Source organism: Verticillium dahliae, genomic scaffold, assembly GCF_000150675.1.
Source record: "Verticillium dahliae VdLs.17 supercont1.21 genomic scaffold, whole genome shotgun sequence".
In the NCBI taxonomy this organism is placed as follows: domain Eukaryota; kingdom Fungi; phylum Ascomycota; class Sordariomycetes; order Glomerellales; family Plectosphaerellaceae; genus Verticillium; species Verticillium dahliae.
This window is the reverse complement of record NW_009276924.1, coordinates 601,102-624,876: the sequence shown is the minus strand read 5'-3', so window position 1 is coordinate 624,876 and position 23,775 is coordinate 601,102. Positions and strand designations below refer to the sequence as shown.

The 23,775-nt window shown below is 49.8% G+C and overlaps 6 protein-coding genes and 1 non-coding gene across 7 annotated transcripts; 3 read left to right on the top strand and 4 right to left on the bottom strand.

Moving 5' to 3' along the window:
* Nucleotides 1–6,295: 6,295 nt before the first annotated feature.
* On the bottom strand, nucleotides 6,296–7,032 carry VDAG_08688 (uncharacterized protein; the record flags this gene model as incomplete). The annotated part of the gene is made up of 2 exons (XM_009652997.1): nucleotides 6,296–6,310; nucleotides 6,604–7,032. The coding sequence occupies 2 exons, from the start codon at nucleotides 7,030–7,032 to the stop codon at nucleotides 6,296–6,298; spliced, it is 444 nt and encodes a 147-aa protein (XP_009651292.1).
* A 1,464-nt stretch (nucleotides 7,033–8,496) lies between these two features.
* On the top strand, nucleotides 8,497–8,579 carry VDAG_20233. Its single transcript has one exon. It is a non-coding gene; the product is annotated as a tRNA-Leu (tRNA).
* Nucleotides 8,580–10,489: 1,910 nt separating this feature from the next.
* VDAG_08687 (DUF124 domain-containing protein) lies at nucleotides 10,490–12,205 on the top strand (the record flags this gene model as incomplete). The annotated part of the gene is made up of 3 exons (XM_009652996.1): nucleotides 10,490–10,511; nucleotides 10,668–11,869; nucleotides 12,158–12,205. The coding sequence occupies 3 exons, from the start codon at nucleotides 10,490–10,492 to the stop codon at nucleotides 12,203–12,205; spliced, it is 1,272 nt and encodes a 423-aa protein (XP_009651291.1).
* Nucleotides 12,206–13,457: 1,252 nt separating this feature from the next.
* VDAG_08686 (uncharacterized protein) lies at nucleotides 13,458–15,005 on the top strand (the record flags this gene model as incomplete). The annotated part of the gene is made up of 1 exon (XM_009652995.1): nucleotides 13,458–15,005. The coding sequence occupies one exon, from the start codon at nucleotides 13,458–13,460 to the stop codon at nucleotides 15,003–15,005; it is 1,548 nt and encodes a 515-aa protein (XP_009651290.1).
* A 618-nt stretch (nucleotides 15,006–15,623) lies between these two features.
* Nucleotides 15,624–17,106, bottom strand: VDAG_08685 (pectate lyase; the record flags this gene model as incomplete). Its single annotated transcript, XM_009652994.1, has 3 exons — nucleotides 16,104–17,106; nucleotides 15,892–16,026; nucleotides 15,624–15,796 (listed from the first exon to the last, which is right to left on the bottom strand). Exons 1-3 carry the CDS (start codon nucleotides 16,627–16,629, stop codon nucleotides 15,624–15,626), a joined length of 834 nt encoding a protein of 277 aa, XP_009651289.1. The 5' UTR covers nucleotides 16,630–17,106.
* A 718-nt stretch (nucleotides 17,107–17,824) lies between these two features.
* Nucleotides 17,825–18,886, bottom strand: VDAG_08684 (amidohydrolase family protein; the record flags this gene model as incomplete). Its single annotated transcript, XM_009652993.1, has 1 exon — nucleotides 17,825–18,886. One exon carries the CDS (start codon nucleotides 18,884–18,886, stop codon nucleotides 17,825–17,827), a length of 1,062 nt encoding a protein of 353 aa, XP_009651288.1.
* Nucleotides 18,887–19,845: 959 nt separating this feature from the next.
* VDAG_08683 (GTP-binding protein EsdC) lies at nucleotides 19,846–21,976 on the bottom strand. The gene has a single exon (XM_009652992.1). The coding sequence runs from the start codon at nucleotides 21,596–21,598 to the stop codon at nucleotides 20,618–20,620; it is 981 nt and encodes a 326-aa protein (XP_009651287.1). The 5' UTR covers nucleotides 21,599–21,976; the 3' UTR covers nucleotides 19,846–20,617.
* Nucleotides 21,977–23,775: the final 1,799 nt, after the last annotated feature.

The following is a 23,775-nucleotide window of genomic DNA, read 5'->3' as shown; positions in this document are numbered from 1 at the left end:
ATTATTAAGATATACTATTACGAAGACGTCTAGGAATTCTCGTAATATATCGTTAATTATATTTTAAAAGGTTATAGGGGTATTAATTAATCCGAATAATATAATTAAATACTCATAATATCCTTATCGTATTCGGAATACCGTTTTCTATTCTTCTCTATCCTTAATACGGATAAAGTTATATACTCTTTTAAGATCGAGCGCTATAAATTAATTAGCTCCTATTAATATATCCCTAAATTCTAATATTAAAGGTAATAAGTAATAGTTCTTAATAGTAATATCGTTTAATTATCTATAATCGATATATAGTCTTTCTTTACTATTCTTCTTTAATATAAAGAGAATTAAGTATCCTATTAAGGATATCGATAATCGGATATATCCTTTTTTAAGGTTCTCCTTAAAGTATTTATCGAGAATATTTATCTATTAAGGGTTTAATCTATAGATCTTATTAAATCGGGGGCTCTCCCCTTCCTTAATTAGGATTTCGTAATTATAATATATATACTTAAGTAATACTATATTAACTTCCTCTTTAAAGATCTTTTTATATTTCTAATATTCTTTAAATATATTCTATAATCTTTCTTATTATTCTATCGTAAGCTCCTCTAAGGTTATCTCCTCTAAGTTATCCTTATTCGTAAAGGCTAGTTAGAGGTCGCTTAAGAGACCGTTTATAAGTCTTTCCTTAAGGGCTAACGTACTCTACTAGATATAGCTAGCTATTTAGTTAATTTAAGGGTTCTATTATCTAAGCTATAGGATACTTAGGATAATTTATTTTCCTCTTATATTAATAATATCGAAGGTTATATAACCTTAATAGCGAGAGATAAATACCTAGAGGGGCGTAGTCTCCGTATTTACGATCCCTCTTCCGTATAAGATTACTTATCCTTCTATTATATTAAGTTAATAGGGTTCCTCTTTATATTTCTATATAATTTTATTCTTATTAATATATTTAGGGCTTATATAATTACCCTAAGCGCTATTATTTAGTAGCGCGCTTATTTATTATCTTCCTACGTTTATTCTTATATAGAGGTAATTCGTATTATAGGTTCGTTTAGCTAAGTAGATTGCTCTTACTTCCTTTATCGGTCGTTATCCCTATCCGACCGATACTTACCTTTTCCCGAAGAAGGTAGCGTAATAGGTAGCTATATTATATATAATCCGTCTAAGTTATCGTTCTTCTCGTTACTCTTATAATAGACGCGGAAGAGTAGCTTCTTAATATCCTTTATATAATAGAGTCTCTAATCTCTAGCTTTAGCGATATAGTGCTTTATATATACGTTATTATCGTAGTCCTCCTATCTAATATTATCTTAATAGTATTTATCGTAATAAATAGGGTTTAATCGGAATATAAGCCGACTTTAATTATATTCGTCTATATATAGGATCTATTTACGACTTTCTTATTCGAATTCTACTTTTATTCGTAGCTCGATTTAGTAGTTACGTAGGAGAAACTAGTATATAGCCTTCTCCTTAAAATAGTATTTATAATCGTTATAGACGTATTCGGGTTAGAATAATTAATAGTATTATTCGTAAGCGTAGTAGAGTACTAGATAGTCTCCTATTATAAGTTATACGTTTTCTTTTATACTTTCTTACTTTTAGGCACTAGCCTTCTATAGCTTAGTCCCATAATAGATAAGTTCATCCTATAATATAAGGGGATCGTAATCCTTATTAGGGCTATTAACTTCGTATACTTATATAAGTATATAGGGTTAGGTCTATCCGAGTAGAGATTCTTCTTTATTAGCTCGTATATATTTATCCTATTCTATATCGTTTATTAGTCCTACGTAGGGAGCTAATTATAGTTCTAAGTAAGCTTATTTATAAGCCCTTTCTTCGTTTATATCGATTTCTTAGGTCTCCGGCGTTACTTACTAGGCCTATTTCTAAATTCGTCTTTCCTTCTTAATAGTAATTATTATAGCTAGGGTTCTTTATCCTATAAATGCCCTAAGGAACTATCTATTCTATTCCTTATTATCTTTATAAGTTAAGTAATCGTCCTAGTAATAGAAGGTCTAATTAATTTTAGCGTAATCCTAGTATTAAGTATAGTTAAGCTATCGTTCGTTTATAGGTTTCTAGGGTTTCTTAGGTTACTAGTATTCTCGAGCTATATACCCGTTTTTACCGTAATTATAGTATTTTATATCCTTAAGATCCTTCGGTTTACTATATCTAATATTATCGAGCTCTATAAGTCCTATATAGGTAGTCTATCCCTAAGCTATATTAATATAGGGTTTATCGTACTAATACTTATATCCTTAATTAGATCGATAATAGGGAATATGAGGGTTCTATAATCCTATAGCGGGCTTTTATCCCTTTTCTATTCTATATTCGTACTAGCGATCGTTAATTTTAATAGCTATAGTAATATACTCGGTAAGGGTTTCGGGTCTATCCTCCTAGATAAGATCGTCTTTAATAGCGTCTTTAAGTCCTTCGTAGAAATAGGCTATAAGAGCGGACTCTATTTAATCGAATCGATTAGCTAAGAGTCGAAACTCCGTAGCGTATTTAGTAGCTAGCCTGGTCTATTTAAGCTAAAGGATTTTTCTTTCGTTTTATCGTTCCTCGTCTACGTCCTTAAACGCTCCTTTAATAGCTTCTTCGAATACGTTTATACCTACGTAGATATCCTAAGTAGCCTACTTTATATCTTCTTTCTTAATATAAGTAGAATAGTCCCTAATAAAGGGTTCGAACTAGTATAAGGCGTCCCCTTTAAGGTAAGAGGAGGCGTTAGCGACCTTCTCGCCCTAGTATTTAAGTTAGCCCTTATTAGCTTTATAGTATTAGTATACCTAGGTAATAAAAGACTGAAGTGCCCTAGGGTTACCGTCGAATAATTAAGGGGGAAGAGCTTTTATACTCGTTCCGCCTTAAAGTTATTATATTAAGGCTCGGAGCTATTCGTTCTCTGAACGGAGCTCCTAGATTATAGTAGCTAAATTATTAGCGCTATTTCCGACGCTATTAATAGATATTATTCCTATAATAAGTATTACTTAGTATTATAAAGTAAACCTACTAAATAAGAGTAATTAAAATATTACGACTTAGTAGCTTCTAAAGGGGGAATATTATTAAAGGGTTAGGGTTACTATTTATAGAAGCTTAGGTTATAACTCTAAGACGATATAGTATCGTAAGGCGTTACGTACTTATTATAATAAATATAAAGTAAGACTTAGATTAATTACTATTATAAGAAAGAATATATCTATAAATCTAGAATATCCGTCCTTATATACCTACTATCCTATCCTTATTATATTAAGTAGTAAGCCTATATTAGATAGCTTATTAATTAGTTATTAATAATCTATAATATTAGGATTACGGTATATTATCCCGTAAGCTATTCCCTAGCTCATTGCGGCGTCCTTAGTGAGCTCGACGACTCACCCTTTATATCTAAGTAAGCTATTACGTGATTTGCTAGGTGGGCCCGATTCTTATCTTATCGCGCTCCCTGATCGCGGGGTCGTCGATTCGCGGCCGCCCTGCTTCCTTGGTTATTACACGTATCTATAGAGATACTTAATCGTATCTAGGGATATCTATATAATCTCTATAAGGTTTATTTAGGTAGTAAACCTCTTAAAAAAGGCTAAGTAATTAAAGGGGATAGTATTATCCTAATTAACGATAAGGGCTAACCTATCCTATTAAGGCTTCCTAGCTTTATAGTTAGTACGAGTCGTTAATCCTCTATTCTAGGCGGTTACCCTAGGGCGTATAGCTATTATATTAGCTAGGTCCTCTAATAATACCCCTCGATAGGATAGTTAATTAGGTAATAATACTTATAACCTAAGTATATTAAATTCTAGTCTTATTTCCCTAGAAGTAATTAATAAACGGGCTTTCTATTTCTTCTTAGTTAATAGTCTAATAATAATTAAGAATACCTATATTAAAGTAGAATCTAAGACGTCTTTAATTATTTCTAGTTTAACGTAAATAATCTTATCGTTAAACTTAATATTATATAAATAAGAATTAATTATAGTACTTATATTTAATAGAATAATATTATTATCCTAGGGTTAAGCTAAGTTATTATCTCTAGATCTAGAAGACTTAACCTCTATAATAATACCTACCTTTATTAGCTATATAGTAATATTATCTATAGCTAGGCCTATACTTATAAAGGCTATATTAGATATAGTATTCTAGGCTTCGATACCCTTCTAGTATAGGATATCTACTTCCTATTATTAGAGTTATATAGCTATAAAGTTATATTTACTAGTAAGCGGGGTATATCCCTTAATATTATAAATATAGTATATTACCCTTATATAGCTATTAGCTCTAGTTAAAGACTATATCCTATTAATAAAGGGGTTAATTAATTATAGTAGCGATTAGCGGCTATCCTAATTTCCTATATTCTATTATAGTTACTAAGGTACTTAAGCTTAGGGGCGTTATTAATATAATAGCTATACTAGAGGCTTAGAGGTAAACGATCTTTATTAGCCTATCTATTAAAGCTTATAATATAGGCCTAGTAGGATTTAATATACCTAAGTAATATACTTAGTACTTTAATATCTATTCGCTAAATTAAATATTATTTATATAGGAATAGGAAGGGCTAGCTTCTAAGTAAAGCTCTAGGCTTAAATAAGGTTAATTAGCTAATATTATATAAGAACTTATTTCTATAATATCTAGATCTATTAAGGGATAGGGTAAATAATTCTAGTAAATATAATAATTATTAATAATATAATATTACTATCTTATTAATTATCTAATAATAAAAGGCTATAGAACTTAGCTAATACTCTCTTTATACTTTTACTTTACTAAGCTCGTACTATTTATTTAATAAGATTAATCTTAGTCTATTCTACTTAAGCCTTTATAATAAGTTTTCGATCCTTAATAATCTATCTAGCTTATTAGATAAGGGTATAAGTATCTCTTAGACTATCTACTTATATAGTAGACTTCTTAATAGACTCCTAGCGGAGCTCGAGGTCTTATAAGCCTTATATAAATTAATATACTACTTAGGATAAATAATTATACTCTAAGATAAATAGAGGTATAGCTCCTAGGTCTCTAGAGTCTCGACCTCTAATATGTCTTAGGTAGGCCTAAGCTCTAAAATAGTATCTATTAAGGGCTTCTCTAAGGTATTATTCTAGGGTTATAGGCTTATTATCGATTATATCTACGATAATAATAGAGAATCGCTCCTTTAATAAAGTTTCTACGAGAAGAGCTTTTATAGGTCCTAGGTTAGGATAATCTAAAGTATTCCTTATAATTATATAAAAGTCTAAGAATATAGCTATAATTCTATTATATAATCGGTTTATTATTACGAGGTATTATCGAGGGTCTAGGGGTAATTATTTAATATAATTAAACTCGTATCTTAGACGATTTATTTATTTAATTATAGATTATTTATTATCGAAAGTACTATAATTAATAAAAATAGGTAATCCTATTATAGCTAGAGGTCTAAGGGCTATTAACGATATAATCTATTATTAAAACTAATTAGGACTTAAACCTTAATAAGAGGGACTTAAACCTTAATAGCTAAAAGGTAAATTTTAATAAATAATAGAAGGTATTCTAGGGAGCTAAAGTAATAATATTAAGGAATAGGTTTATAATAACGGGGCCTCTATAGAAGTAATACTATTATTACCTAGACTATAATCTTATAAATAGGAAGATTCTAGACCTCTATTAATAGAATTTAATATAATAGGAGATAATAGATATATTAATATAGGATAAATAGATAGATTAAGAATAGGAGATTCCCTAGAAGGTCTTATTAATACCTAAGAGCTAGCGAACTAAATAGGAATAAACTAGCTTATTATTAAGGAAGTTAATATCTATAATCCCTAATTATAATAAGAAAGCTTAATCGATAATCGGCCTAATTATCCTAATATTCCTACTTCTAAACTTATACTAGATCTATCTAGTAAGATTACTTTAATAATCGTCTATAATTATTATAATATCGTAAATATCGCTCTAAAGTAATTATATAGATATATATATAATTAATAACTTAAGCCTATATTACTAGGATTACTTAATAGGGCTACGGATAGGGATATTAATATAAAGCCTATAATAAAATCCTATTAATAGGATTCTAGTAATCTTATATATCGGCTTAGATCGAATAGCGACGATAGATATATATCTTTAGAGATATATTAATTATATAGAGATAAGGATATAGTTATTAAATCTCGATTATCTAATAATAATAGTAGTATTATCGTATATATTATAGTACCTCTTTAATAAGATAGTACTATAACTATTAAAGATATAAATATAAATGGTAATAATTAAGTAAATAATTAGGACGGAACTAATCGAGTACCCTACTATAGTCACTAGAGATAAAAATCAATAAGAATTACTAAGAAGCTAGCAGAGATCGTATAAGTAATAGGGGTTTAAAGTTAGTTATATTAATTAGAAAGAGAAGTCAAAAATGGATATCTAGTAAACCTTCAATGCTATATGCCCTCGCCTAATGCATACCCCCATTGCATTGCATTCTTCATCCCGCACTCCCAGTGCCCATCCACCGTAATCAGGTCCCTGGGTAGGTAGATTCCCTGTGTAACTAGATGGACCCTGCCTTCCGCTGGCGGCCGAGTGGTCACTGAGCAGGACCTTACTATGTAGGTCGTCTGAATGAGTTCCAATTTTCACCTGCTGCATCACCTGCTGCATCGAACCTGCCCCGTGGTTGAGTGAATGGGCGCCGGGACGCCAGGAAGGGCCAAACAAACTCGACAAGGGGCGGAGCAATGGCCTCGAAGAACTGCACAAGCGGCAGGAGCGGACGGAAGGGGAGGGAACAGGAGCGCTAGCTGGGTCTTCCTGCCGTGTCCCTGTCCCTGTCCATGCTGCAGGCGCAGCTGCGCCTGCGCCTGCACTTGCTTGTAAAGTTGCGGTTGTGGTCATGGTCCTGGTTCTGATCCCGGTTGTGACTTATGCCGCACCACTGGCGCCCGGGTGCACCTGCTGCATCTGCACTGTGTTCTGATCTTCCCACCCTTCCTAGGTACATAGTACTGTACCCTTCTCCTTCTCCATGCGTCCCATTTGTGATTTGTGGTGAAGGATTATCAGTCATACCCCCCGAGCGGGCCTCCTCCGTCATCGAACCGTCTCTCATCACACTCAGGGTTCAAGCCTCCATCGCTCAGTGGTCAGCTCATTTGGACCTTTGAGTCCGGCCCGGCTGAAGTCTGTGTTCTGCGGGCGTTCATTTGACTGACCAAACTTGTCAGCTCTGCTGGCGCACGCAAGGCGCTGAGACACGCTTCACCGAAAGTCTCCCTCGACACGTCCCCGAGGTTTTTAAGACACAGCTTGTCTCGCCAGGTGCCTCTCACGCATGACGGGTAAGGTTGCGTGTTTCTTGTCTTCGGCACTGTCGCCCATCATGGCAATCCCGCTCATTACTGCCACACAACAGTACTGCGGACCCAACCGTCTGGATGAAGGAAGACGCATCAGTACACCATCACCCCTCCCTCTCTCGTTTCCACGCATCCGAGCAACCTTCGGCTGTCGGCGTCGTTGCGCGTTTTGCCCTCTGCCCCAACATGGTGCTGCTAGGCCTTGCCTGTTGAGTTGGCCAATTGCGCAATAAATAAGCGCGGTGGTTATCTTGGTATCGCCGGCCTTCTCTACCAATGTCCGTCCGCTGCTGCGCCCACAAATCGTCCCGTCTATCCATGCGCATTCACATTGGCCTGATCGTCTGAGCGTTTGGTGGGAATGTAGGTGGGTATCAGATGGTGGTGGTGGTGGGCGGGCGGCACCCGTCTCCAGCGCTTCTCCAGGCGATCCACAGACCCGGGCCAAGTAGGTCCGCCTCGACTTGTCCGATGGCGCCCCTCTCCCCAGTTGCATCCAAGGTCCGTTGGAATGTCACTCAGCAACAGAGGCACTCGTGAACGACTGAAACTTGCGCAGATCCATCTGCCATCGCACGCCAGCTCCATCATCGTGTGCCTTTCAGGTAACGTGGTCAGCGTCATCAAATCCTCCGGGTCTGTAGCATATTCATGCCTGGCTGTTCCAGGACCTGATCGGGGATTCGTGTCATGTTCTCATGTGGCTACAAGCTTCCAGGCTCTGAGGCCCCTGAACTGAAGCCAGATTGCTGCTTCGGGCCAAGAGTCTACAGTACCGCTGAAGGCTACTCCGGAATACAGGAAATCGGAACCTGCACAGCATCCATCAAGCTGATCAGCGTCCACGACATCCGCTCGCGTTCTTTCGTCACACACCTCGTCACAGACCTCGTCACATCACGTCGCACTAGGAGCAAGTCTTTATTTTTGTGTGCTCAAACCAGTCTGCGCTGCATGTCTGTGATCTAAGTGACATACCGTCAAGCCCGAAATCACATCAACCGGAGGAGTGGCCGAGCGGTCTAAGGCGCTAGCTTCAGGTGCTAGTCTACATTGTAGGCGTGGGTTCGAATCCCATCTCCTTCATCATTTTAATCTCTTTTGTCATGATATGGCACAACCCATTTTTTGACTACAAGTATCGCCTGTGAGACAGGTAGCACGTCTCTCATTCGACCAAAACCTGACACATTCTTTTTGCAGAACATCACCTATTGCATATTGACTCGCACGTTTGTCAAGCGTTTCAACGCCTCTCAACACCCCCAGTCCGAATCCTTGCACGGCACTACCGCCGCTGTAGTCTGTCGTGGAATGACCGAAAGGTGACCAGTACAAGTGCTTTCTTACGCGAGTCACTCAGGGCTGCATCGGCTTCAGTTCTGACTCTTGCACAAATACAACCTGTTCTTGACGGCGAACCCCTTGGAGGATACCCTGCAACGACGGCCCGTACGTTAGTCAAGGCTGACCAAAACGCGCCGAGCCGGAGGACCACGATCGAAACCGAGCAGGCATGTCCGGGGCTAGCCGGAGGTAAGTATGCTCAGCCAAACACGGTAGCAGTGACGGAGATTGGGGACCAGGGCCAGGATGTTGACTCTCCTACTGTGCCATGGCACGTCACAAGAATCTGACCGCTGCATCTGCCAGGAGAAAAGTCATTAAGCGAGGTAAGTAGTCGCTCGGATCAGCGTCTGATCTGCAGGGGCCGCCGGCTGGCCCGGAAGTGCTTCAATTTGGGGAGAACAACAGAAGGACCCCCTTCGAGAGCCACCGGCGACGGAGCTCGGCTGCCGGGCCCAGGCATGTGCCTTGTGAGACTGTCCGCAGCGTCTGCCGAACAGAAGGCCCTCGCGCCGGACCGGAAGAACGGCCCCACATGGGAGGGAGGCCGATTCGGCTCCGGGAGCATGTCGGCGTGGTCAGTCCTTAGAAAGGTGAATGCAAGTGCCTGAGTATGTTTGGATGAATACTCAGAATGTCGAGGAGGAAAGTCTGCAAGTCGATTTTTGGGGGTCCTGAGAAACGTGATCGTGGCCTGCATCTGAAACTGCCTGGCCTAGTTAGTAGTGCTCTCACTTGAGCTCCTGGATTGTCAAAACAGACCTGCAGGTCTCAAAACAGACCTACAGGTCTCAAAGCAGACCTACAGATCGCATTACTTGACCTCTTTGCCCCTCAAGTCTCACTCGATTAGTCTTCCACGTTGTGTTCTCTATTCCGTGTGAGAGGAGCTGACCCAAAGTCGCCAGCCTCTGGGAGAGCATCATCCACCCAATCAGGCGCCTTATCGCTGCCAATGTCCCTACGCGCCGCCCCTCCAAAAGCTCGCGGCTACAGGCCCCCAACCAGGGCGCATCGCAGCCAACATGGAATACCATTGGACGGCAGCACCATTCCCATGGCCTTCCTGCTCACGAGTCCGCCCAGGCAATGCATGTCGGTCGGTAATGCTGCCGGATCCTGCGGCATGCGGCATGCGGCCTGTCGAGTGGCCAGGTGGCCGAGTATCTGAACCCTGGAAAATGGATTGACCTCCCAAGCTTCGAGAGCTTCCTCCCCCGCCCCGGTTCTTTATATCGACCTGGCACTGCTGTCGCGAGGCGCGCCACCTACTCTTCCTCTTTGTCCGTTAATTCAGCTTCTTTGATCAGGGATTTGACGATTGCCTTTGCTGCCTCCCCGTGGTTCAATAGGCAGGAGCACCCTAACCGCAACAAAAGAATTAGACAGCTCAGTATTGTTGCGCTTGTGTCGCGTGGCTGTGCTTGAGGTTGAGGTGAGAAGGCTCCGTCGCGACAACAGGATGCGGGGGAAGGACTGTACCCAGTACCTCTCGTCTCTCGACTTCCTCCTCCGTTCTGCCCTTGTGCTTACGGGCTGACCTGTCATCAACAGCTTTTGCAGCACCGACTTGAGACACGGCGGTCGACCGAGGTACAGAGCCGCTTTTTTGGGCAACAAGACTACATCTCATATTGGCAATCATCACCATGTCGCAACAATTTGATCCCCGTCGGTGCATCCATGCCTTCTCAGATCAAGCGCCAATACTCACGATCAAATAGCTCCCTCCTCGTCCTCCGGCAAGAGATTCTTTGGCAGTTCGTTACTCGTTACTTCTCGGAACTTGCTTTCGCGCTGGCGTTCCCGTTGACTGACCTTTGCCAGTACCTCGAAAGAGCTACCCCGCGCCTCCCGCCGCTGCCTCGATCCCGCTTCCAACCTCCCCTCCCGCTCAGCAAACTACATTCTCATACCCTCTTCCTCCACAGGGCGCTCAATCTGGCCAGCATCAACCAACAACATTCTCGGTGCCACCTCCTCAACAGCCGTCGCCGTCTCTGGCGCAGCCAAAAGGATATCCACCTCCGCCATCCGCTGGGCAGCCGGGCGAGGCCGCTCATTACCCCGCGCCCCCGTCAGCACTTCAGCCAGGCCACAGCTACCCAGCACCTCCCCAGCAACAGCCCTCGCCACAATCGTCGCGAACAAACTCATACCCGCCTCCTCCACAGGCTACAAGTCCCCCGCTTGCTCAGAGCGCCACGCAGTATCCTCCTCCCCCGTCACAATCACCGCAGCAACAGCAACAGCACAACTACCCGTTGCCCCCGGTTGATCAGCTTCAGCAGCAGCAGCAGCAGCAGAGCCAGATTCCTCTGCACACAGTGGCAAGCCCGGACAGCCAACAGCACTCAACCGCGACGCCACCGCCCCCTGCTGCATTTGACGGGCCGCCATCCTTCGATGGACCACCTACGGCGGCCTACCCCCCAGAAAAAGGGCAAACCTTTGACCGAGATAGCGACGAGGACGAGGAGGATGAAGTTCCGAACCAGGGGCCGGTCAAGTTCATCTCGGGCGCTCCGCCCCCGGAGCTCTTTGTGGGCGCGACCGGCACGTCTGCCGTGGACGATGTCGGCACGTTCAACGGAGGCAGCTATCGCATCAGCCATCGCGACAGCAACACCATCCTCACCATCCAGCTGGCCGTAGGTTGTCCCCTGAAGGCGAAGCCGGGCACCATGATTGCCATGTCGCCGACCGTCACTCTGCGGGGCCAGCTCAAGTTCAGTATGAAGAAGCTCGTGGCCGGCGCAGAACTCGCCCAGTCAACGTTCACGGGCCCTGGCGAGGTCCTCCTGGCCCCCGCCATGCTGGGTGATCTGACGAGCATCCGCCTGACGGGCAAAGAATTCTGGTCCGTAGGCCAGGATGCCTACGTCGCGTCGACGCAGGGCGTCATTTGCGACTACAAGCGCCAGGGTCTCGGCAAAGCCATCTTCAGCGGCGAGGGCCTATTTGTGTACAAGATCAGCGGGACCGGTCTACTCTGGATCACCAGTTTCGGTGCCATCATCCGTAAAGATGTGAGAGAGTGCTGAATGCTGAGTCGATTTTTTTCGTCACTGACATGAGAACAGTTGATCCCTGGCGAGAAGTACATCGTCGACAATGGACACCTTGTCGCGTGGAACACAAAGTACATCATTGAGCGCGTGGCTTCGGGTGGCATCATCTCGGGCATCTCCTCAGGCGAGGGGCTCGTCTGCAAATTCACAGGACCAGGCACTGTCTACATGCAGACCCGTAACCCTGTAAGTGACGCCAGCTGGACTGTATATTCTGCCCTGAGCACGTAACTGACCATGCGACAGAGGGCATTCCACGCATATCTCAATGGTAGCACCCACCAGTCATTCTAGGTAGCAACCATTGGCACACTGGGTACGACCCTCATGTCTCAATGAAGAGTGGGGTTGTTGTGAGAGAGTTTTACGATGGTTTTGGTTTGGAGACACGAGAGTCCCGTGTGTCGAAAATGGGTTCGTATGATCCGTTCTTTTGGCGTTGTGGCCAATCAAACAGAAGCATCTCCTGGGTGAGCTGAAGCATCTCCTGGGTGAGCTGAAGCATCTCCTGGGTGAGCTGAAGCATCTCCTGGGTGAGCTGAAGCATCTCCTGGGTGAGCTGAAGCATCTCCTGGGTGAGCTGAAGCATCTCCTGGGTGAGCTGAAGCATCTCCTGGGTGAGCTGGTGTCAAGGTTCAATAAGCATCTAGATTGTTCAGCGTCTAGCCTTGATCAAGACAGTCTTTTCGGCTCATCTTATGCGATTCTATGATGAAAGTTGTGACAAGTCTTGGAAGGTACAAGGCGGTATGCAAATCCGCGCAGTGGAAGAAGGCGCCACGACGCTGTCGTTGCTTCCCCCAGAAGCCAAGGGCTTGTCGCCAGCAGGACTGAGACGTCGAACGGCCCATGGTGTCTGTGTCTAAAGTACCTAGCTTGTCACCAGCCTCCCGCCGTCACCAACATCACGAACAACACCTCCTCGAGCCAACTTCTTTTTCGGACACGCATCACACCCTCACCTCAGCCCTTAGAGTGCGAAGCGGTTTTTTGGCAAGCATTCTGTTTCCATGCAAGCAGCGATTCGGGTCATATTCTGGCAAAGCCCCACTGCCTTTCCATCTCGCATCGTGGTCTCTAATTCGGAAGCGAAGCCTCTCCAACAACCGAGCACGACATCGACAGGAAACAAATAAAGCTTGGCCTTGATTGCATTGGTACCGATTGTTAAAAGGCCCATTCAGCTTTACACCTGATTGCACATAAACCCGTTGTCGACTCTCGTACCGAAGAGCCTTCTTGAAGACAAAAGGTTAGCTCCCCTCACGATTGCTCCTTGGCGATAGGTTTCGCTGAACAGCGCCTACTACAGGCACGGCCTTGCTTCCTGGCTCTTGACGCGCCTCTAATTTCAAGAACCTCTTCCTCTTGCTGGCAGCTTGACTACCTCAAGGTTCTCGTCATCAACTACAGCAACCCACTCCACGACATCCACCAGGAACACGGTCTTAAGCTGTGATCGGATTTGATTCAACTTTTCGTTTTGGCTATAAAGACTGCAAGCGAAAAATCCGCGTATCACCCTTAACCAATTACCGCACAAAAGATGTCTGTTTCATCCACGAAGAGCAACGCCAAGCTCATTGAGGCTCTCCACAGCACCAACTGGCGCCAGCCAGTGATGTACTTTCACGAGGATCATGGTGGTCCGGCGGTTGACAAAAAGAAGCGAAGTCGTAATAGTTCCTCCAGTCTTGACCCCGGTTATCACTCTGCCCACCAATATGGCTCCGTTCACGAAGCTTCTCCTGTACGAGTCGCCAGTAGCAGTCACTCCATCGCAGATCCATTCTCAGATGCCAGCGGCTGTGTCATCAAGGGTTCAAAAGATACGCACAGCAGCAGCGTCGGCCTCTTAAGCGGCATTGCCGTGGCTGACGATGCTGTTGCAGTTCCTGCCAAGCGAGCTGCTTCTGCGTTCCTGGACATCCACCGGTCGTCTCGAAAAGGACCAGAGACTTCGACTTTTGTCTTCGACTTTGTTTTTCAGCATGACGAATGCTACGACAAAAAGACATGCCGTACCCACAACGGTGACTTTCCGATGGCAGAAATTATGAGCATCGAGGACCCCGATCATCCATGTTCGCCGAGTACTCCAACAACTCGACCTGCGCCTGAGGATACAGACGAGACACACACTTCTCGAACACAGTCCCGCGAAGACCCGACGAACCCCTGCAACAGTCCGGGTAACTTCCATGATGAGGCAGCCCGCGCGTCTGCCGCTATATTTACCGACTCCGCTGTACTAAACATTGAAGGCCTCCATACCCAAGACGCTCGCAAGACAAACCCTATATCTAAAGCTGATCAGTACAACGAACTCATGGCCAAGTTGAGCAAGGCTTCCAAGGAGAAAAAGATGCAAGAGATGATAGGTATGCGACCGATGGAGAATGACTGTCACAAAGCCCGTAGGTCATCTCACCGGCAACGGGACCAGTCAGACGACTCAGGCGTTGGCATCAGACCTACCGGCAGGCCACACCACTTGCCCACCAATCTCGATCCTACCGCAAAAGAATTCATCGTCGACGCTGCACCTTGTACTTCTACCACCCATGTCGTCAACAAGTCACCGAACGATAGGATCAGTCCTCGGGGCAGAATTGCTGCCAAAGAGAGAGCTTTCATCGACGCTATCAGCTGTCTGGCTGAGTACGCCAAGGAGTGCAAGAGCCTACAGGAAATGGTCCAAAACAACATACAGCAACATGATTGTACTGAGTTTGCCACGCAAGAGAGCTCAGTTCCGATGCCGGTTGTACCACCGGTCCCCAACGTACTTCCATTTGCCCCTCTCGCCGGCTATCCTAACACACCATGCATACCTGCTCCCAACCCATGCTTGCCTCCGAACGCGGGACCTCAAGGCGTCATGATGCCACCTCCGCCTGGGTTCGCGGGCCCTTCCTTTGGCTTTTCTGACAACCCACTACCAATGCTGCCGCCTTTCGGCCCCGCGGACACCCCCTTCCATATGATGCCTGGATTGAGACCTTTACCGACTCACATAGGACCCATCATGCATCAACCGCCCCCTCCTGGCTATCACGGCCCTTTACCCATGCCTCCTCCTGCTTACGGCTAGGGTCCTGGAGTTGGCTTGGGACCTTTCGGGCCCGGTTGCAACTTTGACAACCAATTGCCCCCTCCTCCGCAGCATTTACAGTGGCCGGCTCCTGGGCCCCCTATGCCCGCACAGTTCGCGCGACCAGTGGCGAAACCCAAAGACTCAAATACCCGGAGTCAGATGGAGTACGAAGCGCACATTGAATGGCGCAAGGCCAATGAGCCCGGGTATGCATTGAAGTGCAAGGAGAGACAACAGCGTCGTGCCATCCGCAACAGTCAAGGCAAGTCAGGATGCGCCATCCCCATCGTCGCGCCCGTCGTCGAGACCAAGACGCAAGGCTGACAGGCGGCGGAGCTCGGATGTCATGGCGAGGAACGAGCTATTCATATGGCAAAAGTAATGAAGAGAAACATCGATTTGGATAGCCTGGTTGGCCGGGAGTATGGTGCCATCACCGGGCCATTGTTAATCGCTTTTCAGAAATAGATGATTAGATACCCGGGTCACTCGAGTTGGCATGGTTTGATTGTGTCTTCTTATGACCCGCTTCTTCAAAGTTTTTCAATGAATGCTATGCTAGGACGCCTGTGCCTCCAACCTAGGCAGATTCATGAAGAAATCATTTCGAGGTACTTAGCTCCAGTCATCGCCATTGATTTTGCAGAAAGGCTCGAGCTCGCCCTCGCCAACCTCTCCGGCCTCACAGGGCTTGACACATCCGTTGTAGCGAGTGCAGACAACGCCGACCTTGGCCAGACAGTAGTTTGACAGCTCGGCGGTGTCTCCGTAGTTTTGGTTGACGCCCACTGAGAGTTCGATCCAGGTTAGTCGATAGCCACTTTTCGTCATTGTTCTCACACTTTGCGGGCATTGTGCCTTGAGACTTGGGGTTGTCACTCACCGACTGTGCCCTGGATGCCAACAAAGTTGGTAATGTTGACGTGGCGCTGGAACTGCTGGCTGCAGTTGCCGCAGGAGCGGTAGAACTTGCCGTACTTGTTGGCGTAGAAGCCGTCAATGTGAAGCCAGCCCTCGCCTGAAAGATGTGGTCATCGTTAGCAAACCCCATTCTCACGGGCTCCGGGGTTTCAAGGGGGGGAGGGGACGACTGACCGTTGTGCTGGAAGACCTTGTCGCTGGCCTCGCGGGCGCCCCCGCCGCGGACGTAGCGCGGGCCGGCGCCCTTGAAGGTGGCGGCGTCCTCGCAGACGTCGTCCCACCAGACGTTCTCAATGGTGCAGGGCCCGCGGCAGTGGACGCCCTCGGCCTGGGCGGGGCCGATGATGGCGTTGCGCAGCGTGGCGCCGGGCTCGAGGATGAAGACGGCGGCGGCCTCGTCCTGCTCCTTCTGGCCGCTGCAGTCGCCGGGGCTGCCCTTGCGGTCGAAGAGGGCCATGCGGCCGTCGAAGACGGCGCCTGCCGGGATGACCGACGCCGTCGGGTACGAGGTGCTGCCCGTCGGCGTCGGCCAGACTGTGTTGACGGCCGGGTGGGGGCACGAGACGCCGCCGGAGGCCTGCCACTTGATGGTGCTGGTCGTGACGCGGGTTGTGCGCGTCGTGCTCGTCGTGCGCGTCGTCTGGCCGGCGGCCGAGGACGCCAGGAGCAGCAGAGTGCCGAGGAGGGAGAGCTGGGTCATGTTGTCTTCCGTCGTGGTGTGGCGTCTTGGTGTGTGTCTCTGTGTGTTGCTATGTTGATGGATGCCATCCAGGGCCGGCTCCTCACCACACAGAGAGCTCTCATTATATCGGCTTGCCTCTTCTCCACGCAGACGCCCGGTCAGCGTCCTGTTCTCTGCTCGAAAGGCTGCTTGGCACTCCTAGTCGTGGCACATAATTCTTCCGGCGGAGGTGTATATTGTTTTGGCGACGCATCTGCAACATGACCCCTTTGGCAGGTCAGGGTCCCGCGCAGAGCAGCGATCCTACTGCTTCCAACGCGGAGAGCCAGGATCCGGCAAGGACCTGTTGGCGGGATCACAACCTGGCCCGAGGTCGGGCGTTGTGCAGGGAGGGCGGGCGTGCAGGGGCGCCAGCTTCCTATTCCAACGACAAGGCGTTGTTCCTCCACCAACCGGGTGATCCTTGCGGGGAGCAGGATCGCCGGGGGCTTCGGTACATCTCTCCAAGGGCGTAGATCGATGCAGTTGACGGCACATGGTGGCTGATGGGAACCCCGCAATCTTGATCGGGAAAACAAGCTTCTCTTTGATGCTTAAAACAAGGATCGGAGATTGTGTGGGCTCGCTTGCCTTGGTTCGGGACCCATGGCGGCAGGTCCTTCTTGAGGCATCGATGAGCAGCACCCTTCACCGGTCTATGGTTGCAACGCCGGTGCAGTGCAGGACACTGAATGCTCGACTGTTGCCATCTTTATTGCATGAGTGTGATGATCACCTTGATGCCTCGATGCCCTGCAATGTAGTTAGATCCAGAGCCATCCTTGGTTAGAAAGACGAAGAAGCCCAAGCATGCTAGCCCATATCAGCTCTGTCGTGAGAGCAAAGGCTCGTAGTCACAGAGAAGCCATTCAAGAGTGGTCAGTACGAGAGACAACCGCACCCAAGGGTGATTTCAGTCTGGCCAAGGAACCAGCTCTGACGGGTTCGCCAGGCCTCTGGAGACTTACCAGGGTCTCGGATCAGGTACACGGCAGAGACCCGCAGCAGCCATCGATCATATTGTCCCATTCATTCCGTGGTTTCTACAGCGAAAGTAAAGTCTATGCTAAGTCTGGTATCACATTTCCATTTTTGTACTCACATCTCCCATGGCCGCAACGTCCTCCCGCGCTACACGTGGCGGCGCTCGTCCTGGTGCCGAAGCCTCAAGCGCCTAAGCATCCTTGCTCGGCTCGATGCCGTAGGCTCGCAGCGCCGTACCGGCGAACAGCTCGGCCTGGTCCTCGGGGTCCATGGTGGCCATGTAGCACATTCGCTCGACGAGCAGCTTCCACTTGCGCCAGGAGGCGTCGTCGACGGCGGCGCCGTCGCGCACGGTGCAGACGGGCCAGTCGGAGGCGAACATGGTGCGGCGCGGCCCAAAGGTGGCGAGGACGATGCCGAGCCAGGCAAAGAGGGCCTCGAAGATGGCGTCGGGCGGCTGGGAGGACAGCGACGGGGCCATCTCGGCGAAGCCGCCCGAGAGCTTCATGTAGGTCTTGTCGCACTTGGAGAGGGAGTACATGGCGTTGCGCCAGTGCTGGAAGGACGGGTCGGCCGTGTTGATGACGGTGAGGTCGGGCTTGCAGAGGTGGTTGACGATGACGGTGACCTTTTCGTCGTCGGGGACATCCTTGTGGGCGAGCTGGATCATGACGAGGGCGTCCTCGAGCTGCTGCTTGCCGCGGCGGTGCTGGTCGACGCCGAGGTCAAAGGTGAGGCCGCGGCGGCCGAGCAGCTGGAGCGAGCGCACAAAGTCGTACTCGATGCCCGTGCCGTGGGGCTTGTCTTGGAGGAGGTAGCGCACGCCGCGGATCTTGGGCCAGGCGACGGGGCCGGCGACTTCCTGGACGCGGTCGAGGTAGCGGTCGAGGACTTCGGGCCCGGAGGGCAGCGGGGCCCAGGGGACGATGCCCAGGCACAGGGAGGCATCGGCGGCCGAGTGGCCCTCGCCCTCGCGCGGCGTGCCCTCGACGATGCGGCGGAGCCAGGCAACCTCGGCGAGGGGGCCCTCCCAGCCAGACCCGTCGGCGGCGCCGCTGGCGAGGTCGTGCTTGCGGTCGGTCTCGAGGAAGATGAAGCCCTTGAGGTTGGACGGGTTGCCCGTGGCGGCACGGTATTCGTCCACGGAGCGTTGTGCGGCAATGGGGTTCTCGGGGGTGGCCCAGGCGAGCGAGTCGACTTCTGAGGAGGGGTAGAGGTGGATGTGGGAGTCGATGATGGGGTAGTCGGCCATGATGACGGTTCGCAGCTGGCTTTTCGCAATTGTATCCAGGTACTTCAGTCGTAGTAGCTTTTCGCGATGATGTCCCAGTATAGATGGGCAAGAGTCGAAGTCAGTGGGAGGCAGGTTGTGGTGATGTTGAACACGTGAAACATCTTCAAATGGCGGGGTATTCCCATTCCTTCTCTCAACTGAGGTGAGCTGCCTGCCTGTATGCTCCTGCTCGCCCACCCCCGAACCGACGGGACAGAGCAACTGGTCCCTGAAAGTCGCAGCTACCCCGCCAAATTATTGGCCCAACCTTGCCAACCTACTCCCGTCTAGTCTGTCCAGTGGGTGGAGGGAAGTGACGTTGGGGGTTCCACAGCTTCTGTTCTTGGTGCCACGACTTCCCTTGCTTTCTCCCGAAACCCGAGCGCTTGAGGTTTGGCCGTGAAAGGTACGCAATACCCAAGACGCTGAGAATACATCACGAAGCATAGCAAGAATATTCACAAGCAATGGAGAATCTGTCCATGTGAGTCTTCTCACCCGGTGCATCCAGACAAGCATTACCGCCATGATCCTTGCATTACGGCCCGGTCACCGCCTGCCTCTGCTTACACACATTTGTACCCGTGCCAAGCGACCTTGCACGCCAGTACTGAGCAGTAGCCAACGGCAGAGACTTGTCACCTCACACTGTTCTGGTAGACCAAGACTCCTACTGCATGTCTCTCGGGTTCTGTAGGGCACCTTTTCAACATTTACGCGCTGCCGTTCTATTTACCTACGCCCAGGCTCAGAAAACATCAGATTCTCACAACGTCTTGAGCGTCAAGACAGCCGTGAGCTAGTACAGCACCTGGCCTCCAATAACACGTCCAGATCTACAGTGCTCCACTGAGATAGCCGACGGCAAAATACCACCACACCACAAGTATACCACCGTGAATTCATATTTACATCACCCATGGCACATTACACGCATAGATTCAAACGTCATCTATTGAGGGCGGCAACCTGTATCTTGACTTTTGCTTCGCCCAAGGGAGGAACCGGCTTGCTCAGACTTTCCCACCGTCCAGTCGAGGCCAGCTACTTGTATCAATTTCCCACCCGCGAACGGAGGAGGGAGCAGCGCGCTTTCGCCCGAACATGCTCAAGCCTCCTCCCGTCGCATTATCCACCCTGGAGTCACGGTTCCGCAGGTCGCCCCCTTCCGATGGACCGACCATTGCTCGGCCTTGCTCAGGCTGGCCGGGGATCAGTCACCGGGAGACGGACCTGACGAAAAGCTCCACTGTCAGTCGGGTAACCAAACCGACGTTGATTATTGTTTTCGAAAAAATAACGACGTGATCGTCACGCGGCCGGCGGTCCCCCCCCTTTCGTCTTGTCGGAAACGACAGGACCAACGGGAAACCACCGGCGACGCGGGGTCGCAGCATCGACCACTTGTAGCGAGGGCGCCGGGACAACCGGCAAGCCCCGAGGACCAGCTCGGGGGCGAAACCGCTGCCGACGACACCTCTGTGGATGACGTGGGCGGGCGAGCATCAGGCCGCCCAGCGCGTCCCTTGTATCCTCTGTCGAGGTTCAAGGCGCGTGGGGAGAGGGCGGCCTGCGTCGCCCGCAGCGAGTAAGGGAATGTACAGCCGGGGGAGGGGCTTTTTCTCTCATGTGTGTGTGTGTGCATGCGCGTGATTGCGTGTGTGTTTCCGGCACCTCCGGCGTCCTCTGTCACAGTGTCTCACGCATCGTTTAGCGGACGACGATGCCGTTGCGGCGAGAGCCGGAGGCGGAGACGGAGTGCTTCTTGTACGACGCGGGCTCGACCTGGTACTCGTCATCCTCCGAGATGGAGGAGGAACAGTCGGAGCTCGAGTCGCCGTAGCCGCAGCGGTCGCCGCCACAGTCGATCTTGACGCGCTCGCCCTTGCGGGTGATGCCGTAGCGCTCGCAGGTGCAGGAGCTGACGTCGGAGCCGGGTGTCGAGTAGCCAGACAGGGACGACGAGGGGCTGGAGCTGTCAGAGCGGTAGGACAGGGACGAGCCGGTGGAGGAGACGGGCGAGTTGCTGAAGTCGGTGACCATGTCGTCCTCGTCAAAGCCGGCGGCGCCGAAGCGGGCGGTCAGCTCGTCGATGGTCTCGTCGTCGCAGTAGTCGGCGTCGAGGATGTGACGGGTGGCGTGGGGCGACATGGGCTTGGGAGCCTTGATCTGCGAGGTCGACAGGGGGCGGCCCTTGGGGATGTCGACGGACAGGCCCGAGGCGCGGTGGCGCGAGGAGCGGTGCTCGCGGGACCTCTCCTTGTCCTTGCTGGAGGAGGACGAAGAGCTGTGGCGAGACGAGGAGGAGGAGCTCTTGTGGGACGAGGAGTGCGATGACCTGGACGAAGACTTGGACGAGGACGAAGAGGACTTGTGGGAGCGGGAAGAACCGTCGGTGGGGACGTCGAGGATGTTCAGGGCGCGGCCAGTGGTGGGCTCAACGGTGGACGTGACGCTGGGGTTGTGGGCGACGTGGTAGCCGTCAATGATGTAGTAGTACCAGTAGCGCTGACCGGGCTCGAGCGTGGAGCCCTGGAACTTGAAGGTGCCCTTCCAGGAACCGGACTTGGAGGACGTCTTGTCCTTGGAGAGGGGAAGCTGGCCGACGTAGTTGTCCCAGGAGCCGAGAAGGTGGACGGTCTTGACGCCTGAAGAGACGCGGAGAGAGAAAGAGAGTTGAATGGCAGACATTTTCGCTGGTGATTTGACTATGACGAGACTGCGGGATGAGTGTATTTTCTGGTGTTGAAGATGTGTTCGAGCAAGAAACTCCAGGTTTCGTTGATTAGTTGTTTGGGGGGGTAGTGGTGATTAGACGATGCAGACAGAAATCATGGGGACACAAAAAAGGTGTTGGTTTCAGTAACAAAATAAAGTCTCTCTTGACACCAGTTGACCGGCAACTCTGCTTGATGGTTGTGAGTTGGTGTTGGCGGTTTGGTGTGTTGTTTGTTGAATTAGAGACGATGAGGGTAGAGGCCAGCTCTGGAGAACGCAAAAACGAACCACAAGGGGAAAGGGGAGGAGACACAACGAGAACCTGAAATTAGAGATTTGGATGCTTGCTACAGGAGAGAAAAAGAGGAAAGGAAGGGCAAGTTGGTTGGGAAGGCTATGGGTTATATGGTAGGCCATCGATCGCGGCCCGCAGGGGAGGGCCCGGCAGCAAGAGGTCGACAACGATGCGTGTGGTACGCTTCCATGGTGACCACCCCTCGCCGTCCTTTCTCCTTGGTTCCCGTTTGTCACAACGAGCTACATGGGCTGTACATGGGCTGTCCCGTCCGATGGAAGCATGCGAATTAGGGTGGAGCGACACAAGAGCCCGTCACTCGAGGGGCTGACCCAATGAGGAGGCCATCGAGGGCACCACAAGCTGTGGATGGCGGACAGAAGCAAGTAGCATCACACTGGCGGTCGACTGGGGCGATGGCATGTGCGTGTGTGCTCATCTCTCCTGGCGGGCCCTCCGTCCATCCATCCAGAGACGAGGAGACAGGGAAGACGGCTCCGGGTGGTGCTGACGTTTGGGGCCGCTGCGTGGTGGTTTGTGGTGATGGGTGGTGATGGGTGGTGATGGGTGGTGATGGGTGGTGATGGGTGGTGATGGGTGGTGATGGGTGCTGATTAGTGGTGCTGAGCATTGGGTGCAAGGCGAGGTTCATCGCGGTACCTCGAGAAAGTGGGGCTCGAGAGAGAGACAGAGAAAGCTGCAGGAGCCGGCGGCTACAGAGCTCAAGGCTGTGGGAAAGAGGGAAAGAGGGGAAAGAGAGAGGGACGGGTCCGGCACTAGGCAGGTGTCGGCGGTCGTCGGGCGTCTATGATGGCATTTTGATTGGCTGGTCGCCTACACGACACCCCTGGTCTGTGGCCAGGCCGCCTATCAGCCATCACGCGGCATGCGCCAATGAGACGTTGTTGCTGCCCTCGACTCGTCTGCGCTGTGGCTGGCGACCTGTATTGTGGCCCTCCACAAGCACAAGGTCTTCTATCGCTCGCTGCCTGTATCCTGCTGGCGTGCTGGCGTGCTGGCGTGCTGTGCTGTGGAGCCACCACCATATGGCAACTCGGGCAAACAGGTTGACCACGACGACGACGACGACGACGACTTCGAACCACAGCGCCAATGCGCGCCATTCTCCTTCCCTTTGTGCTCGTTGCCGAGTGGCTTACGCCTGCACCCTGGCACATATTGACTGACTGCGTCACGAACGGTGATCAGGTCCCATGCCGCCGCCGGGCCGCTTCTCATTGGAGGCACCACGACACCCACTATCACTATGCAGCTCGTCAGTGCTGGAGCGGCACGACGATCGCACGAGTCGGAGCATGAGATGAGATCGAGGTTCCCACGTCCCTTGTGTTGTCAAATGGCACCTCGATATCTGGTTCAGCTCACACCATAGGTAGGAAGCATCCGTTCGCTGTGTCTCTCGACCATGATGCGCAAGACAGTCGACCGAGAAGTCAAGCATTGGGGGTTCTGACAGGTCCTGTTGCCCCACGCACGGAGCACAGACAAACTAATAATAGCATGCTGGTACCCAGCTTGGCACAATGCTGATCGTCGGTCGAGCCTGGTGAGCGGTCGTGGTGCTGGGGAACGCTGCCCCTCGGCCACTTCGGAGCGATCCCCCTCTTTCGTCGGACCACGACGGATATGCATTCACTTTACATTTCTAGCCTGCCATGCATCGCATGTCTGTCCTCTCCCCACCACCATCCCAGCTGAAGAAAGGGAGAATGAGTGATCTATTGATTTTTCGGTTTTTTTGCTCAACTGGTCCAGGCGCAAGGTGTGCCGGCCGGCTTCATGCCAACCATGCCCGAAACCTCCGGCGGGCACGTTTGCTTCTTCTCACTGGACC